Below are 20,841 nucleotides of genomic sequence, written 5' to 3'. Positions count from 1 at the left end.
TATTTCCGGGAGGTTTTTTTCCAGTCTTCTTCCGTGAAGACAGACAAAGTATTTGTTTAATTTCTCTGCCATTTCCTTATTCCCCATTATAATTTCTCCTGTCTCAGCCTGTAAGGGACCCACTCACTAATCTTTTCCTTTTTACATACCTATAGAAGCTTTTACAGTCTATAATACATGTTAACATATCTACCGGAGAACTGTATTGGTACAAGTAGAAATATACCCACATCAACTGGTGCTTTGAAGCATTTTTTCCTGAAGTTCTAGCATGCTTCCCAGTTTTCCAAAGCAAATTAACCCATTACTGCATGGTTAAATGGGGCTTTCAGTAAAATCACCTGGATGGTTGAGGTTAATAAAAATACACCATGCAAACAGCACTGTGGAAGACGTACTCAGAAATATTCACTTAATTTTGACAGTAAAAATGAAAATGCTGATAGAGCAGATATTCATGGAGGCAAAAGGGGTTTTAATGGAAAACACACGACTGCAGAAATGTTTTGATAGACTAGGTGTATGGATGATAGTAATCTTGTTCCAATACAACAAACATTAAACTGGATAAATAAAATAAGTGTGCAAGGCAGCAAAAAGAAATAAAAAGACTTTACTCTGTAGCCAAAAATTGGGCTTAATATTACTTTCTCCTACTTTAAAAAAAGGTGAGGAAATAATTCACACTGGGTTATACAAATGCAATTAATTCCCATTTCATACTAAAAAAAGCTGTCTTTCCTTCTTTGATAAATCGCTTGCTAATATAATTCCAATCTGTAATAATTTGGTTTAAATGTTATGAATCATCCACCATGAAGATGTAGATTTTGATTAAAAGGTCACTGAAAATTATCTGTGTTGTTTCTAGCATCTACAGTACTTCATTAAATGAAGGACAAATCCTTACCTTACCTACATTCTAAACTACAATTTTATCTTCTTTATTCTATTTGACCCTAATGGTACACATGTACCTCCAGCATGGCTGAACTAACAGTCAACTAAATCCAAATACAATTTAATCAAGCATATTCAGTAGATAAATCTTATTTAGCAATGGATTAAATTTTCAAATATGCTGTCTTCATTGCAATACCTGACTTGTTTTTGTAGACAGTACACCAGAGGCCAAGTCTTTAGGTATAATAATTTAAAAAAGGGAGAAGATGCCAGTTTCCAGCACATACGTTTATCAAGTAATTCTCTAATTTTTGCACCAGAGATTCAAAGGTTATATACTCAAAATGGAATGGGGAATCCACAGGTCTATTTGAACACAACCGTTAAGAATTTTCATCTGCATTTTCATAGAGTCATACAGCACAGAAAGATGCCCTTCGGCCCATCGTGTCCGCGCCGGCCATCAAGCCATTTTCCAGCATTTGGTCCATAGCCTTGTATGCTGGCATTTCAAGTGCTCATCTAAATGCTTCTTGAATGTTGTGAGGGTTCCTGCCTCTACCACCCTTTCAGGCAGTGAGCTCCAGATTCCAACCACCCTCGGTGAAAAAGTTTTTCTTCAGATCCCCTCTAAACCTCCTGCCCCTTACCTTGAAACTATGCGCCCTGGTTATTGACCCCTCTACTAAGGGAAAATGTTCCTTTCTATCTACCCTATCTATGCCCCTCATAATTTTGTACACCTCAATCAGGTCCCCCCTCAGCCTTCTCTGCTCTAAGGAAAATAACCCCAGCCTGTCCAGTCTCTCTTCATAGCTGAAGCACTCCAGCCCAGGTAACATCCTGGTGAATCTCCTCTGCACCCTCGCCAATGCAATCACATCCTTCCTATAGTGTGGCGACCAGAACTGCACACAGTATTCTAGCTGTGGCCTAACTAGCGTTTTATACAGCTCCATCATAACCTCCCTGCGCTTATATTCTATGCCTCAGCTAATGAAGGCAAGTATCCCATATGCCTTTTTAACCACCTTATCGACCTGTCCTGCTGCCTTCAGGGATCTATGTACACGCACACCAAGGTCCATCTGATCCTCTGTCCTTCCTAGGGTCCTACTATTCATTGTGTATTCCCTTGCCTTGTTAGTCCTCCCAAAATGCATCACCTCACACTTTTCAGAGTTAAATTCCATTTGCCACTGTTCTACCCATCTAACCAACCCATCTATAATCGCCCTGTAGCCTGAGGCTTCCCTCCTCGCTATTTACCACTCCACCAATTTTCATGTCATCTGCGAACTTACTGATCATACCTCCTACATTCATATTTAAATCATTAATGTACACTACAAACAGCAAAGGGCGCAGCACCGAACCCTGCGGTACACCACTGGACACAGGCTTCCAGTCACAAAAACAACCTGCGACCATCACCCTCTGCCTCCTGCCACTAAGCCAATTTTGGATCCAATGTGCCAAATTGCCCTGGATCCCATGGGCTCTTACCTTCCTGACCAGTCTCCCATGTGGGACTTTGTCAAAAGCCTTACTGAAGTCCATGTAGACTACATCAATGGCACTACCCTCAACCACACACCTAGTCACCCCCTCGAAAAATTCAATCAAATTGCTTTGACATGATCTCCCCCTGACAAAGCTATGCTGACTATCCTTGCCTCTCCAAGTGGAGATTAATTCTGTCCCTCAGAATTTTTTCCAATAATTTCCCTACCACTGATGTTAGGCTCACTGGCCTGTAATTCCCTGGTTTATCCCTACTACCCTTCTTGAATAATGGTACTATGTTAGCTGTTCTCCAGTCCTCTGGCACCTCCCCTGTGTCCAGAGAGGTTCTGAAAATGTGTCAGAGCCCCTGCAATCTCCTCCCTTGCCTCACATAGCAGCCTGGGATACATCTAGTCAGGGCCTGGGAATTTATCCACTTTTAAGCCCGCTAAAACCGCTAGTACCTCCTCCCTCTCAATACTAATTTGTTCAAGTATATCACAATCCCCCTGCCTGATGTCTATGCCTACATCGTCCTTCTCCATAGTGAACACAGATGCAAAATATTCATTTAAAACCTCACCTACATCTTCCGGCTCTACACACAAGATTGCCACTTTGGTCCCCAATAGACCTTACTCTTTCCCTGGTTATCCTCTTGCCTTTAAACTCCCCAGTATTTCCAGTGGCTCACATGCATAAGTCAGTCAATTCTGGGTTTGAACCACTGGAATTTGCCCCCCCAATTTCCATGCTCTGAATTAAAACCAAAATATAATAAAATACTGGACTAGCAGGGCTAATCTAGATCTTCACTATTTTTATCTATCCATAACTACAGGGCTACATTTAAAATATCTTACAAGTTTAAATTACATGGCTTCTGTATTCCTGGGGTTAAAGCATTCTCCCACTAACTTCCTGTAGTACCATCCCACTTGTCTTTGTAAGTAATTCTCAGTTATACCTAAATAAGAGACTTGCCTACAGTGTGGTATTATATGGTTAACATAACAGCACTAAGTGGACATGTAGCTCTAATTAAAAAGGTCACCATTGAAGTGCCTACCCATTATAATAAGTAGCACAAACCCTTCCCCTTTTTAAAAAAAAATAGTAAACGGGTAGTAAGAGGCAGGGTAGGGTCGATTAGAGACCAAAAAGGAGACCTACGCATGGAGGCAGAGAGTATGACTAAGGTACTAAATGCGTATTTTGCATCCGTCTTCACCAAGGAAGAGGATGCTGCCATAGACAGTGAAGGAGGGGGTCGTGGAGGAGGAGGTAGTGGGAGACACTTGATTTGTTAAAGGCAAATCGTGTATAACTAACTTGATTGAGTTTTTTGATGAGGATAATGCGGTTGACGTAGTGTACATGGATTTTCAAAAGGCGTTCAACAAAGTGCCACATAATAGGCTTGCCAGCAAAGCTGAAGCCCGTGGAATAAAAGGGACAGTGGCAGCATGGATGCGGAATTGGCTAAGTGATAGGAAACGGAGTAGTGGTGAATGGTTGTTTTTTCAGACTGGAGGAAGGTATACAGTAGTGTTCCCCAGGTGTTCTAGGGCCACTGCTTTTCTTGATATATATTAATGACTTGGACATGGGTGTACAGGACAACTTCAAAATCTGCAGATGACACAAAACTTGGAAGTATAGTGAACAGTGAGGAAGAGAGTGATAGACTTCAAGACAGACAGGCTGGTGAAATGGGCAGACACGTGGCACATGAAATTTAACACAGAAAAGTGTGAGGTGATACATTTTGGTAGAAAGAATGAGAGGACATATAAACTAAATGGTACAATCCTGAAGGGGGTGCACGGACAGAGAGACCTGGGGGTATGTGTGCAGAAATCGTTGAAGGTGGCAGGGCAGGTTGAGAAAGCAGTTGGAAAGGCTTACGGGATCCTGGGCTTCATAAATAGAGGTATAAGTGTGGAAAATTATGATGAACTTGTATAAAACACTGGTTCGGCCCCAACTGGAGTACTGTGTCCAATTCTGGACACCACACTTTAGAAAAGATGTGAAGGCCTTCAAGAAGGTGCAGAAAAGATTTATGAGAATGATTCCAGGAATGAGGACTTCAGTTACGTGGATAGACTGGAGAAGCTGGGGTTGTTCTCCTTGGAGCAGAGAAGATTGAAAGGAGATTTGATAGAGGTGTTCAAAAACCATGCGGGGTCTGGACAGAGTAGATATAGAGAAACTGTTCCCATTGGCAGAAGGGTCGAGAACCAGGGGAAACAGATTTAAGGTGATTAGCAGAAGAACCAAGGCGACATGAGGAAAAACTTCTTTACTCAGCGAGTGGTTAAGATCTGGAATGCACTGCCTGAAAGGGTGGTGGAGGCAGACTCGATCACAGCTTTCAAAAAGGGAGTTGGATAAGTACCTGAAGGAAAAAAATTTGCAGGGCTACGGGGAAAGGGCAGGGGATTGGGACTAGCTGGAATGCTCTTTCAGAGAGCTGGCACGGGCTCAACAGGCCAAATGGCATTCTTCCAGGCTGTAACCATTCCATGAATCTAAACAGAGGGCGGAATGCCAAATCGTTAGAGAAAACCATGCTAGTTTAACTAATCAAAAAAGGAAGGCTGGCTGTATCCAAATCACCTCAATCCAACAGCACATGATGTCATCGAGTTTTAATCTAAATAAATTTGCTAATCGGCAGCTTTCAAGCATGCATTTCCAGTCACAGTGCATACTACTGCACGGGTCTGTTGGAACAAAATTGTTTAGATGATCAGCTGTGTGAAACAAGTTATAATTTATTACACATTTACAACTCTCAAGTACAGAACAAACTCAAGACAATTTAATGTAACTAGTGGGAAATGGGACTGATCTTGGTCAAAGCAAGAGTGGGCAGTATTGTAATTAACACATTAATACAGGTATTTAGTGACCCAAGCATACTTGGTAATGTGTGCTCAAGGGTACAGGACTTGGCACTCAGGTCTTCAGATCAATCACTTATTTCACAAGAGTACAAAGTATCTTTTTGTTTCACCCCACGTGAATATTTACATACATGAAAAAGTGCGCTTGGACCAATAATCTGATCATTTGTACTCTTTTTAAAAAAAAAAAAAATCTAAAAATCTAAAAATCATTCCTTAGTTTCTGTAGGGGTGACATCTTTCTCGGGTCTAGGGAGCTCTTCGGACCATGCTTTAAACTGTGGGCCATCTGACAACATTTTAAGCTAACTACTATATGGACCCAGCCTCAGCTGCCCAGATTAAAAACTCAACTAAACAGGGAATCAAATTTGCATCCTTGCACTTTGTTCTGCTGCTGTGTTTACCCTTTACATTTTAAATGCTTCCGAGAACAAAATTATTGGTCAGTGCAGCTTGAAATATGATCAATGATCTGCTTTGCAACTTTACACATGGCAAAATAGATCAGAGAACAGTAATTTAAAAAGAGAAAATCACAATTGTAGCAATTTGAAATTATACCTTTGGTCTAATTCAGCAGCGAGACACTTAGAAGTGATTAGTGCCATTTATAAAGTTGATGAAAGCAGGCCCAGAATTCACCAACCTTTGGTAAGGTAAGGATTAAGTCATCGAGTCTGGCGCTTTAGACCACTCGGCCATGCTGCCAACTGTGCTGAAAGCAGGTTTTAGAGATACTTGCCTCCTAGGTTCTTGTAATTATTTTACTGTGCTTTTGAATTGCTACAAAACAAATAGGAACTTACGAATTGTCCTTAGACACCAGTTCTTCAGTTCTGGTGAACCTCCTAATTTCACCTTTAGCTGTTTGGCACAGGATTAAATAGAAAATAGATAGCTAGTAACAACTAAGAGGTAGTAATCATTTCCATCTCCATATTTCATACAATAGACACTAAGTTCATAGCAACAATTTCATTGTTTTTGGTTCTTTGTCAGCTTGAGTGCACAACGTGGCTGATGTGCTATGTTTACACTGAACTATTAATCCATTTTATTCCTATTTGATCTTTTCCCTGCTAAATCCACATTTTCTAAAGCAGGAACACAGTTCAACATGAAGTGGTTGCCCACTGGTTCCTCACCAAAATGTTTACTGTGGGGGAACTACAGTAACCTGATCCAATCCTTGCCTAACATCTACATGTGCATATTTCCAGCATGGGTCATGTGATCAGGGAATAGGTCAATTCTGCCAAGATCAGGAATCACACTGTATTTTTCCTTGTTTGTACAGCTCAGTCCCTAAAACATTAATGATTTTTAACTCTAATCAACAGGGCCCCCAAGACCCAGTTGAAAATGCATCACATTTCCATGCCTAGAATCAGAAATATAGCAAACATGATGGGCCTGACCAGAAAGCCCACCACAACATGGCAAATTTGTTCGTTTTAAAAAAAAATAGAATTTAACATTGCTGAATAGTCAGGGATACGTTTACTGAACGGTCAAGTCTTTCGAGTTTTAAATTTCTCGCATTTTCTATGTTTGTATTAAAGTCCAAAATTTGCAACTTTATAAGATGACGATTATATGGATTGATCCCGGATTCTAACTATTTCTCCAATTTAATTCCGCACAACAGTATCATCTGCATTTCAATCACCATGTATGCCGTCTTTAACTGTTCCCGCTCATCTTCTAATACGGATCTGCTTCCTAAATCCTGGCTCAAAATATTTACCATAAGGGTAGCAGTTGCAATTAATAAAATTAAAAGAGTAATCCAGATCTCCCACTGCAGATCCCAATAGCTGATGCAAAAAATATTGTATTTGGACTGGGGAAACAGTTTACAGGAAACTTTGTGATATCCGGCACCGACGGGACCGAGCTGTTGCCGTCCCATCAAAACTGCCAGACAAACCAGCGCTAATGTTGAAACATACGGAGCTTTTGAGCTCCATATCTGGCAACAAAGCTTATAAACAGTCGGCCGTACCTTGCAAGCGTCTCTGTAGCTTAGCAACAGCGAGACCTTGCAGAGCCTGACTGGTGGAAAAAAAGCAACGAAAAGAAAAAAAAAACTAACGAAACGGCTCCTGATTTTTGCCGGTGGATCGAGCATTCCGGACAGTTAACCTCCGGATAAACCAAAGTTTCCTGTATCAATGAGATCCGCCTAAAAAAATATACTTATGCACTATTAGATATAACACTGGTTGTGTAAGTAAGCAATTTTTAACTGATGATTTCAGATCTCTGCTACCTGCTTCAAATTTAAGACCATAACAAAGGGCCTCAAACTCTCCAAGTTAAGATCTACCAGAAACTTGGATTAAGAAAGCAGTAGAAAATTATGAAGTAAATAAATCAGTACAATACATCTGAGTAGGAACTAAATTTAGCTTTCCAAGAGGAGTTATGAGAGCTAATGCTTATGAGCCAAGAGCATTTAACTACCAGACTGGTTTTAAGTTCCAGGTCTGCATTAGTAAAATGTTAATTTAACTTAAAAGCCACTATAAGGGAATCTTCAAATATTACATTTAATCCAATTATCCCATAGACAGTGCATTGCCTTCAGTGATGCAATCAAAAACACTGAAAACCCATCTAAAATCTCATTCTTCAGACCTTGAACAAATATTAACAGTTAACAAGTAAATCAAGTCTTGTGAAAAATAATTCATACCCCTCGTCTATACCAAACTTCAGGGTTCAGGAAACGTTATCCGCTCTTTAAATGTTGCTGTCTACACCTGATAATTCAGTTAATTTTTATATTAAAAAATTGAATTATTCAATCATTTTAGTTAAGCAACATAATATAGCAAATTGGTAATTTAGTGCTAAAAAAAATTCAAATTTCAAATGAAGGGACTTTGAATTAAGAGGAATTGACTGTATTAACAATTCCGAACAGAACATAAACTGGCACAAGCGAATCTAGGCCATTACTAAATAGTCACAAATCATGACAAAAAAAAAATTCTTGCCCATCATTTTAGTGATTTTCATAGTGGTATGAGATCAATTCAAAAAATAGCACAAAGAAGATAGCTTTCCTCAAATTAAGCCAGTTTGCACTTAAAACTTGTGCCCATAGTATGGACAGTAAAAGCAGAAATATAAAAAAGGTGAAAAGACCTCGTCTTCACCAATCTACTCGTCAGATACATCTGTCCGTGACAGTATTGATATGAGTGACCAATGCACAGTCCTTGTGGAGACCAAGTCTCATCTTCACACTGAGGACACCCTCCATCAGTTTGTGTGGCATACCACCGTGCTAAATGGAATAGATTCAGAACAGATCCAGCAGCTCAAAACTGGGCATCCATGAGGTGCTGCAGGCCATAAGTTGCAGCAGAATTGTATTCCACCATAATCTGTAAACCTCATGGCCCAGCATATCCCTCACTACCATTACCATCAAGCCAGACGACCAACCTTGGTTCAATGAGGAGTTTAGAAGAGGTCAGGAACAGCACCAGGCATACCTAAAAATGAGGTGCTAACTTGAAGTTATAACACAGGACTACAGGCATGCTAAACAGCAGACGCAGCATGCTATAGACAGAGCTAAGTGATCCCACAACCAACGGACCAGATCAAAGCTCTGCAGTCCTGTCACATCCAGTCGTGAATGGTTGTGGACAATTAAACAACTAACGGGAGGAGTAGGCTCCATGAATATCCCCATCCTCAATGATGGCGGAGCCCAACATGCGAGTGCAAAAGACAAGGCTGAAGTGTTTGCAACCAAGATGTTCCAGTACAGCTACAACACTTACATCTAACTGACAAAAGTAGAAAATTGCCCAGGTATGTCCTGTCGACAAAAAGGTAGAACAAATCCAATCCGGCAAATTAGCATCCCATCAGTCTACTCTCAATCATCAACAAAGTGATGAAAAGTGCCACTGACAGTGCTATCAAGCAGCACCAATTCACCAATAACCTGCTCACCGATATTCAGTTTGGGTTCCTCTAGGACTACTCGGCTCCAGACCGCATTACAGCTTTGGTCCAAACATGGACAAAGGGGCGTAATTCCAGATGCGAGGCGAGAGTGACTATCCTTGACTGAGTGTGACATCAAGGAGCCCTAATAAAATTGAAGTCAATGGGAATCAGGGGGGAGAACTCTTCACTGGCTGGTGTCATACCTAGCACAAAGGAAGATGGTTGTTGGTGGTCTCAATCATCTCAGCCCCAGGACATCGCTGCAGGATTTCCTCAGGGCAGTGTCCTAGGCCCAACCATCTTCAGCTGCTTCATCAATGACCTTCCTTCCATCAGAAGGCGAGAAGTTGGGATGTTCGCTGATGCAGTTTTCAGTTCCATTCACAACTCCTCAGATAATGAAGCAGTCTGTGCCCGCATGCAGCAAGACCTGGACAACATTCAGTGTTGGGCTAAAAAGTGGCAATCAACATTCACACCACACAAGTGCCAGGCAATGACAATCTGCAACAAGAGAAAGTCTAACCACCTCCCCATGACATTCAATGGCATAACCATTGTCAAAACCCCCACCATCAATATCCTAGGGGGGGGGGGGGGGGGGGGATGGTCACCATTAAACAGAAACTTAACTGGACCAGCCACATAAATACTGTGGCTACATTAGCAGCTCAGTGACTGGGTATTCTGCGACAAGTGACTCACCTCCTGACGCCCCAAAGTCTTTCCACCATCTATAAAGGCACAATTAAGGACTGTGATGGAATACTCTCCACTTGCCTGGATGAGTGCAGCTCCAACAACACTCAAGAAGCTCAACACCATCCAGGACAAAGCAACCCACTTGACTGGCACCCCATCCACCATCTTAAACATTCACTCCCTCCACCACCATGGCTGCAGTGTGTACCATCTACAAGATGTACTGCAGAAACACACCAAGGCTTCTTCGACAGCTCCTCCCAAACCCACGATCTCTACCACTTAGAAGGACAAGGGCAGCAGGCGCATGCGAACACCACCACCCCCAAGTCACACATTATCCTGACTTGGAAATATATGGGGTAGAAATTCATTATTGCTCCATTTGGGGTTGTAACCTTTGAAAGCTGGGAAACTTTGCGCCAGGCACTAATGATTCCCAGCTTTCACGAAATTGGGTTTAGCGCTCCAAGAAGGAACTGGAGCACTAAGCAGGTGGGACGATGGTTGTGCAGCGCTGCCGTGTTCCGAGGCTCTTTCCTTCCCTTAAAAGGGAAGGGCCATCGCTGCAAGCCCTGCATTGGGATCAGTTAGCTGGTCCCTGACAGTGGCCATGACTTGGCTCGATCAGTCCCATGCACTCCAGCAGAGTGCCATGCCCAGGAGAAAAGGGGGGGGGGGGGAAAGCCCCAAATCATTTCAAAAATTTAGGGATTTACTTCTGCAACCTCCCCTTTAACTTTTGCCCCAGAAACGCCCAGTCTCCCAATCAACGCCTCCTACAGCTGTTAGTGTCATCGCCCAGCGATGCTGCAGGGGGCAGAACGAGAAGTTTGGGTCTGGGGCACTGTCATGATCTCTGGGCGAAGGAGATCAAGGCGCAACGCCATACCGTCGCTGTAAACCTCCCGCCGAATTTAACAGGAAGTGATATTCTCGCCACGTCTGGGTAGTAAGTGGTTAGCGCGCCGTTTTCGCCCTTCCCCAGAGGAGATAACAGGAGGCGCAAAGGTACCCAATTTCTCCCTCTATATTCCTTCATTGTCGCTGGGTCAAAATCCTGGAACTCCCTCCCTAACAGCACTATGGGAGTAGCTTCACCACACAGACTGCAGCGGTTCAAGGTGGTGGCTTACCACCACCTTCTCAAGGACAATTAGGGATGGCCAGTAAATGCTGGCCTTGCCAGCAACGCCCTCATCCAGTGAATGAATAAAAAAAAATGAATCTATATAGGGAGAAGATAAGCTAACAAAAGAAAGATGCTTGGAAGACAAACATAGAAGCAAAATTAGAATAAAAGCTATTGAGTGTATTTATTCATTCTTAAAAACTCATAGTAAAAGCCTTCCAATCAAGATTGAAAACTAAACTTTACAAGTTTGAGATGCTGGTCAAGGATGAAGGCAGTTCAATCTTGCGCACAGCATTACCTCAATATTAGGAGATTGCGCATTACAAAGATTCTGCTGAAAGAAAATGCCACTTCACTGTTGTTTTCAATGGGCTATATTTAATTATTTATTTTCCCATAACCCTATGCTATAAAACCTACTAAAGGGGTTTAGTTTTGACAACAGAAAATTGAACAATTAAGTCTAACCATGTCAGTTCTATTTAGAATGGGCTCAGGACACCATGAATTTATGAAAACAAGTTTTTTTTTTTTTAAAACAAAGTTGTAATGTTATACCAACACACTGCTGGGAAACCAATGGTTCCCAAAAACAAAAAGAATTAAGCAAGCACTTTGTTTGAAAAACCTAGTTAAGAGCCTCTCTAGGGAATATAGTTTCCTTAAAAAACACTGCCAGACAGCCTAAAAAAAAGCACACAGCTTCAGTGACTAATCAAGATGGTACCTTTACAAAGTAAATACCCAATACACACAGCTTTGAAACTCAAATGAAACTACATCGAAGACAGCTGGTCTATGGATTTTTCTGGTGCATTTACCCAGTTATACTTTGAAGGGTCTAAGTCTTGAAGAGTATTTGGCAATCCATTGTTAAAATGCCAAAACATCTCAAGTTAAATTTTAAAACTCTATAACCGAGTTAACAATACTTATCCAGCTGTCTCATGGAATGCTTCATACATGTGCATAGTGAAAATACTGGTAACAAGTCCTTTGAACCTGCCCTATGTTGTATTTTCATCAAAGCTTGTAACAGGCTCCATCCATTCACCTGACATGAAAAATAATTCAACACAAGAAAACTGCAAGACAACAATCTTTAAGTACATTATGGCTATGGTTGCAATACAATCTTGGGGTTCAAGTCACATTAATAAACTTCTATAGATTCACACTTCAAGTCACTGATGTTGTCTGAACCCATTGATTCTGTTACAATCTTTTAATATAATCCCAGCTATGTTAATCTATATACAGATCATGGTCCTATTCCATATTCCATCCTGACAGGCGTCATCTTGAAATAGTCACAGGGCTGACTCCTGTGCATCTAATAGAAACATTTTCCTATGAAAGTCCATCTGACTATACCCTGCACCTGTGACGCTGCATGAGGAGGAGAAGGAAAACTGAAGGAATTAAAGAGGAAAAGACAACTTTTAGATCTATAAGTAAATGAGTGACAGTGGGCTCATCTGGGACAGATGCAATTACAGTAATTTGAGACAGACTGTTCTTCTAGACTGATACAATACCTTTCACAAGGCAGCTGTGCCTTTTCAAATTATCTTCTCCAGAATGCTGTCTTTGGGAGTTGTAAAAAAGGCATGTTGCAGCAAGAGGCATGTTATAAAGGGAGTTTTATATGATTTGCCTATTAGTATTAAAGATCTTAATATGTTTTGTTACAGAACATTGTATTTTTTAAGCCTTCCAGTCATCAACTGCTGCATTTTCACACTTGATTTGTACAACCTAGTTATGAACCCACTTAGCACAATGAATTATCATTCCTACTGCTATAACCTATGTTGGAGTGGACTTGGTATTATTCAAATCCAGATGAAAACATTGGTTTAATTGCTTTTAATCTGGATTTGAATTAAACCAAATTCACTCCAATTTACAATCGCACAATGAATAGGTTATAGTACTAAGGACGATAATGTGTTGTGACAGACTCATCTGAAACTTGCATTTTTAAAACCCTCCAGATATTAACGGGTATAGAAATTCATCTCTCTCCATTATCCTAATTCAACTTCAGAGTGAAACTAATGCATCAGCCAGTGGGGTAGTTCTGTAAATTGTGTGCTGGATAATTCAGTTGTCTTGACAATGCACTACAAAAAGACATTAACAATGTCTGATGGTTTCTCAATCATCAAAAGATAGTGAGCCAAGGTAAACATCACTGGTGGTCACACTTGGTAGATTTAATTCAGAACCTATGAACAAATTGCAGAACCATATCTATAATTATTTTTTACTACCTTGATGATTAAAATGGAATTAGTGTGATACTGACCCAAACTGTAATTCCCAGCAAAGTTTGCACAGCTTTGAAAACAACAGTTTGCAAAATCCTGATGAAGGGTTGAAGTATTAACTTCTCTCCACAGAGCCTGTCTAACCTGCTGTGTTCAATTTGTGTTTGATTTCTAACGTCTTTTTACTTTTACAAAATCCTATTTTTATTCTTAACAGTTTTAAAGTATATAAGCTACATATATGCAACTGGTTAACCTCACAAGAGAGCGCGTCTCCTTTTGATTCAAGAAATTGAGTGGATTTTAATTCACCGAGTCAAAAAATGACACTGAACAACTCACATTACAGGCTGCACTGTCGTATCAAATTAAATTCTCAAACCAGACGGTCTTATAGCTGTGCGGGGGCAACACAATTTACTGAACAAAAAAAAAGTTGGAACTCACAAACGTAAGAGATCTGGTGTTTTTTTTGTTGCTGTCTGTGCGCTTCTCTTCCCCCTTCCTATGTGCAGCGTCTATTGGTCAGTAATGTGATCCACCCGGTGTTATGTTCTGATCCAGGGACATGGTGCCATGTAAACAGGGTATAAGATCAAATTCCGTTCCGATCAATAGATCCAAACTGAATTCAATATGTTGTGTAAATGGATTAAGGAGCTTGGGGGATGGGACTGAGCGAGAGAGCTAGAGAAAGCCAACCCCAAACCATAACGTCTATCGTAGCCTCCAGTAACCTGAAGAGCCACTAATGTAATCAGAGCTCCGAGTCTGAAGTAAATGGAGTCACAGCAATCGGAACGAAGGCAGGAACAGCAATGGCTACTTAACACCCTCCCCCTTCCAGAGGAAGCCGAGGCTGCCCTTTTGCAGGATATTTTTTACCCGGTCTCACCTCCATGCAGGCAGCAGCCGACGGGTCATTCTCCTGGTGCTCGGTATACAGGTGATGCCGCAGCAGTGTGGTCCTCCTGTAATTGCGGCTTCCTTTCACGAACTTGTTGCGGTTATTTTTGTTGCCCAGCCCGCTGTTGGCCCGTAGGCACCAGGAGCAGTACATGAGGCCCGTCTCCTGCTCGTACTGAAGCCACGGGAACTCCTGCAGCCACGACCTCTGGAAAGTGCGCTGTTGAGGCAGCAAGAAGGACTGGGGCCGGCCCAGCAGGGTCAGCCCGGCTCCTCTCCGGCTGCAGCCGCCGTTTTCTTCCTCCTCCCCCTCGTCCCGTCCCACTTTGAGTCCGGCTCCTTCAGCGGGGCTCACGGCTCGCTCTTCGCTCCCGGGCCCGTCTATTTCTTTTTCTTCCGCCGTCGCCGCCACCACCTCCTCCTCCTCTTCGGACTCGTTGCTGCTGATGGAGCCGCCGTCGACCACCCGCACCGAAACCTCTTGCTCCGGGTACTCATCGTCCACCACCACCGTCTCAACCCAGTCCTCCTCCTGAGCGGGAGCCGCCTCGGCCCCGTCGCCTTCCAGTGCAGGAGCAGACGACGCCGGCTGGTTAGGACTGACTGAGCCGAAGGCCCCGTTAGAAGCCTCGGTGTTGTTGTGGGACCCGAGATCCGGCTCGATCTTCACGCTGGCGACGGCGGCTGGAGCCGCTCCGGTGCGGAAAGCCAGCGAGCGCCTGTTCCTTTCGCCGGACATTGTGTGAGTGAGAGACAGAGAGTGGCGCTGATCCGAGCGCGGGGTGGGGGTGGGGGTGGGGGTAGGTTTTTTTTCCCGCGACTCCCTTTTTCTTTCTCTTTTCCAGCAAAACTCGGGCTGCAGATGGATTGGAAAAGTTGCGAATGGAGCTGGAGGTCGGGCCCGGACGCCGGGCGGAGCCCTCGGGCAGGCGGGTGGGTGAGGCGGCGGTTTTTGTTCTGCTGCGAGCGGCCGCCGCGAGGAGGCTCGTCTGTCCGTCGGTCGGTCTGTCTGTCTGTCCACGCGCCAGCCCCAGGTGGCAGCGCTCTGAGTCCGCGAGACACGCAGCGGACGCCAACGGGCAACGCTCCCACACTGCACCGCGCGCAGGACCAGCGACTGAAGGCCACTCGCTGCTCTTCCTTTTGCCAATCACTAAGCCACTCTTGTTTTCATTTTTTTCCCAAAATATATCTACACGCAGAAGCTTTTTTTTCTCTCTTGAATGAATGCGTCTCTCTTGGTAACCATTCAGGTATCGTTCATAGCTTTCAGCCACAAATTTCTGTTTCTGACATGTTGCAAAAATAATCGGTTTTTTCCGTTCGGCATCGTGACAAGTGCCGAATAGTTCTCAGGATTGAACTGACTAAACCACCGTGCTGGGTTTATCTAGCACACAATTTCTTAATTGTTTTAGCGAAAAGGGTGGTCTTGTGGAATATATTCATATATATTTGTGCCCTTGACCAATGAAAAATATCCAACTTGCCCAAACTTGGATTGTGTCTACAGAAAGCACTTTGAGCTGCTTAACGTTAGGATGATATACTGGTGGTAATAGTTAGCAGCAATTTGAGGTAATAAATTAAGACTAGCATAAAGAACTTTATTGGCAGAATCTTAAAGGGTTGGCTTCAGTGCAGTTTTCCCCATAGCATATTAGCCCAATAAGCACTAAATAAATCTGGTGATAACAGAGAGAGCAACAATAAAAGTTAAGGGCCAGAAATACATATTCCTGTACATGGAAGCAATTAACGGTTTAATGACTTGCAAACAGGTTTTGTATAGCTTTATTAACAGCATGTCATGACAATGTGTACACTGAGCCAATTCCAGTCATGATGATGCTACTTTGTGTCATGCCATCAGGTCACAGACACACTGATTGCATCTCAATAGTAAACTGAGCTCGGAAAAGCGACGGCAGTTAGGAAGACCCAGTAAAATAAATGGGTCACTGCTGGCACCAGACTTAGCAGGCCTTTTAATCTTTGGTGGTGCCATCGGTTATGCGGGACTCATGGGGGGGCTGGCAGTAGGTAATGTAAAGGCTCTTAATATAAATACCAGAGGACAGCAGATTACCATGGAGAAAGATTAGATACTTTTCATGAACTTTGAGTTGAGCTTGGTTGGGGTACCGCAGGGCTATTTTAGATGGGCCATTAGGGTTGTTACCAAATATTTTCCAAGGACTCTCCTCTTAGGAGCATGCCACTAACCTGTTCAGTTGACCCATTTAAACTGTAATTATTTCTTGGTATTCACACCTGTATTTTCCAGAAGTTGTGAATCTCTTGCAGCGTCCACTGGTTGTACCAGATCTCTGAACATGGGCAAGCAGACGAAGAGTAGGGCAGTGTAGGAAGCCAAAGACTGAAAGGTAAGAGTGAGAATAGGAAGGGAGTTTAACCACAGAGAGGTTAGGACCAAACTTGGGGACAGAATGGAGATATTTAGCAATACAGTCACCAAATCTGTGTGTTTGGTCTCCCCAACGTAGAAGAAACAACACCATGAGCAGTGAACACAGCATACTAAATTGGAAGAAGTACATATAAATTGCCCGCTCACTTGGAAGGAGTATTTAATACCCTGGGCAATGGTATGGGTAGAGGCAAATTCCCCAGTCCACCTGTGCTAGATCCCTTCTCAAATCACTGAAATTGGCTCTCTTCCAGTTGGGTATTTTCACTGTTGATATTTCTTTGTCCATTTCCACAACTACTTTAAATCTAATTATATTATGATCACTATTACCCAGAAGTTCTCCCACTGAAACACACTCCACTTGTCCTACTTCAGCATCAGCAGTAAATGAAACTATTATTTTAATGTGGCAACCATACATTTTAAATAAAAAATTTATATGGCATCATTGAATGTATGAAAAGAAGAAAATTGTAGTAGCTTCAAATGTCTGCAGCCATCCATGTTTTCTCAAACCTGCTCTTATATTTTTGGAGTTAGAGTTCTGACGAAGGGTCATCGACCTGAAACGTTACCTCTGTTTCTCTCTCCACAGATGCTGCCTGACCTGCTGAGTATTTCCAGCATTTTCTGTTTTTATTTCTTATATTTTTGGGGTTATTTTACCCTTCTGACTCTGGATTATTTTGATTTTTGTATTATAGATCCTTCTCATGGGTAAGTCCCAATTCCCTATACCTTCAAGAGTGTTTATCTTAACCTTGATATATAAGTAATACACCTGGGATAACAAAACAACAAACCTCGTCTGTTAATTGCTTTTAGCTACTAGACTTATCCTATGTCTTCATCAGATGTCTGCCATCTTTGATGAGCAAATAGAGCATCATAACTTTAAATGTTGTTTTAAGTTAAAAACCGTTAAGCAAATGTATTTAACGAAAGATGAGAAAGCACATACGTAACAGTCATATAATGCAGTTAAAAATTTACAACAGAATGTCTACTGTCTAACTCTTCAAGTAGACAAAATAATAAAGCTTATGGAATACTGGGTTTTATGGCAAGAGGTATAGAATACAAAAGTTGAAACAATGGTGAATCTGTATAAAACATTAGGAGACCTCAGTTAGAATAATGTTTGCATTTTTGGGCTCCACACTACAGACAAAAGAAAGAGTAAGTGTAGATTTATTAGGATGCTAGGAAATACAAATACAATGAAAGACTTGAAAAATTGGATCTGTTTTCATTAGAATTTAGGAGATTATGGGATGATTTGATAGAGCTGTTTAAAATTATGAAGGGATGGGATCGAGTATATAGAGACAGACTGTTTCCAGTGGTTGAGGAGTCTCCAATCAAGCGGACATAGACACAAAATTAAATTTTTAGAGATTTACGACAGAGAGCAGGATAAACCTTTTTTTACACAGAGGGTTGTGAGACTGTGGAATGCACTACTGGAGTTAGTGATTTAAACAGAGACCATGTCAACATTTAAGAATAAGTTAGATAAATTGTTAAGAAAAGGGAGAGAAAGGGACGTGGGAACAAGGCATACACATGGGATTAGGACTGCTGCTTTTGTGGAGAATAAACACCAACACAGACTGGCTGGGCCAAGTAGTGTGCTTCCCTGTCGTAATTTCTGAGAATTTTCTATGTAATAAAAAAGATCACAACTCCAGGAACTAAGCTAATCCTTTATAAATAACTTTGAAATACACACAGTATTGCTTTTTTAATGTGTTACCACTATGGGAATGAAATGTTAATCTAAGCTGTTTTTTGGCAATTTGGAACCATTGTTCTCTCAAGATTTTCAAATTGATCAGTTTCTACTCTGAATGTTTTCAAGTTGACACCTAATTTAAACCAAACACCCCTTTTTTATGTACCAGAAAAGAATTAACAGACTAACCTAAATTTTGAATATCTGAGCATTCAAATTTAAAAAGGTACCATCAGTTATATACAAAACCAAACCAATCACATAGCCTTTAGCTTTGAATTATTCTTCCCTCCTGCCGCTAACTTGCAACATTGCATTAAAATAAGCTTGATACAGAAATCTGAACTACAGTTATTTTTTACTTAAATTGCTTATCTGGTGTGAGTAGATTTAATGGAACAGGCACCAAAAAAAACAAATAAAATAAGTAGGGGTAGAGTTTTCATCCAAAATCAGCTAGACCAGCATAATAGATTGAGGAATTTCAAGCGCAAGTTCGTTACGTCCAGCGCAAATCAAGTTTCTGGCATCTTCTGTGCTGGTTTAAAAAACTTTGGCCTGGATTTTGCGGTTGTAATGACGGCGAACTGTCAGTGTTCGCCGTCATTACCCCTCTGAAACTGACCGCAACTTCAGGATTTAACGCATGTGTGTCTAAACGCGGAAATCCTGAAATTGCAGTCAGTTATTCACTGCTCCACCACAGGTTGCGATGGGGACACCACCCACAACTGCCAATCAGTGAAATCAGTAGAAATGACGAAAACTTAAGCTTTTCCGCACTAATGTCACTGTTAAATTCCCCATTAAATGTTAAGCCTTGTTGGAATTGGTGTAACTGGGGTTTTAACAGCATATTGACTGCTAAACAGCCGTTCTGGCCCTGTAAAACTAATTTTATATTTGTGGAATGTCAAATTTGTCCATGATGATAAAAATTACTAGATTTAAAAAAAAAAAATTCAGCTTCTACCTTAACCCCATGTGTATGTCCCAATCTTTATTTCGCTCTCGGAAACATTTTTAAATTGTGCAGATAATCATTGCTTCTTAATTCCTTGTTTGCTGTCTGAAAATTCTTCAACGTGATTGGCTGCTTAGACAGCTTCATGACATCACTGGTGCTCTTCACTGGAGTTTCCCTTTTGACAGCGCTACAGTCAATTTCACATCGAGGAAACTAACGCTCTCGATATCTGTGGGCAGCTTTCTTCAAGGCCAGTGACGATCGCCGTCGCTTTGTCGCTAACCGCAAGTTACAGGCCATTGGGTTGGAAGCCGGCTCCGCCCACAAAACTGGCCATGCCCCCAAATCGAATTAATCACGATGGTGAGTTTCTGCCAATTGCACCCGTTTGCAGCCCTTTGAGGAGTCTTTTCAAATTAAGCTGTTTCTATAAGGTGCAAAAGCACTAATAATCACCTTTTAAAAGTTTTCAAAGATTTTTAAATATTTTATTTACTAAGAAACTGACTAATGTACGTCAATGAAACTAGTAAATGGTTCTGTATAGTTTTGTAAAGTCATTTTCAGTTATTTAAAATCAGGTTACTAACTTACTAAAAATGCGTATATTTTGTGATAAGCCCAATTTCAGCTGTATTAATAAAACTGCACCAGGTTACCGCTCTTAAATACATCAAAGAAAAATCTTTTCATTCAAGGGGAAAAAAATGAACAATAAACATAGACAGCAAATCATGCAGGTCAGTGGCCGGTATCCTGGCAGCAGTCATGATGCCTTCATTCTGCGGCAGTCTGCTGTGCCAGCTGCATTTGAACCACCATGGAAAACCAAAGGGTGGCTACTGGGTAACAAGGGCTATCTGCTGATGACATGGCTGATGACTCCGGTGCACAACCCACGCACACATGTGCAGCATGCATACAGTGAAAGCCATGATGCCACATAAAATGTGATAAAACAGACCATTGGCGTGCTGAAACAGTGCTTCTGCTGCCTGGACAGCTCTGGAGGAGCCCTGTAATACGCGGCAGAGCGGGTCTCAAGATTTGTTGTGGTCTGCTGCATGCTCATGAGGTCATTGAATTTCTTGCGACACTGCATCCAGGTCCTCGGAGCTTGACTCCTGGTATTGACCTCTATGGCTATCTGCTCCGACTGCCATTTGCCCGTGTGTCTTGAGGGCCTCCTTCCTTCCTGCAGATACAGGACATCTGTCCTCCTTTCCACCTCCTCCACCAAGTCCTCCAATGCAGCGTCCGAAAAACTTGGTGCCCGTTCTCTCTCCTGTTTTGCCATACCTCACTCTTTTGCAGGTCAGAATCTCTTGAACCGTGACTCCCTGCACCTGCTCCAGCCACAGTACACCTCCCCTTTAAGAGGTGCAAACTAGCT

General features: G+C 42.0%; 1 protein-coding gene and 1 long non-coding RNA gene across 3 annotated transcripts in view; one reads left to right on the top strand and one right to left on the bottom strand.

The window, feature by feature from the left end:
- Positions 1-15,119, bottom strand: part of zbtb10 (zinc finger and BTB domain containing 10) — a 78,264-nt gene extending 63,145 nt beyond the window's left edge. The window contains exon 1 of the mRNA XM_085993229.1: positions 14,302-15,119. Coding sequence (XP_085849355.1) covers positions 14,302-15,051 — 750 coding nt within the window. The 5' untranslated portion in view covers positions 15,052-15,119. The remainder of the gene's footprint in view (positions 1-14,301) is intronic.
- A 356-nt stretch (positions 15,120-15,475) lies between these two features.
- Positions 15,476-20,841, top strand: part of LOC147115016 (uncharacterized) — a 54,984-nt gene continuing 49,618 nt past the window's right edge. Inside the window, exon 1 of one of the 2 annotated variants that reach the window (XR_015079031.1) lies at positions 15,476-15,565. This is a non-coding gene — a long non-coding RNA (uncharacterized LOC147115016). Of the gene's footprint in view, positions 19,812-20,841 lie in introns of both variants that reach the window. The other variant, XR_015079030.1, reaches the window with a different exon arrangement.

This window comes from Somniosus microcephalus, chromosome 7 (genome assembly GCF_052327205.1).
Source record: "Somniosus microcephalus isolate GS21.2 chromosome 7, FLI_Smic_1.0, whole genome shotgun sequence".
Lineage (NCBI taxonomy): Eukaryota > Metazoa > Chordata > Chondrichthyes > Squaliformes > Somniosidae > Somniosus > Somniosus microcephalus.
This window is presented reverse-complemented; position numbering and strand designations above follow the sequence as displayed.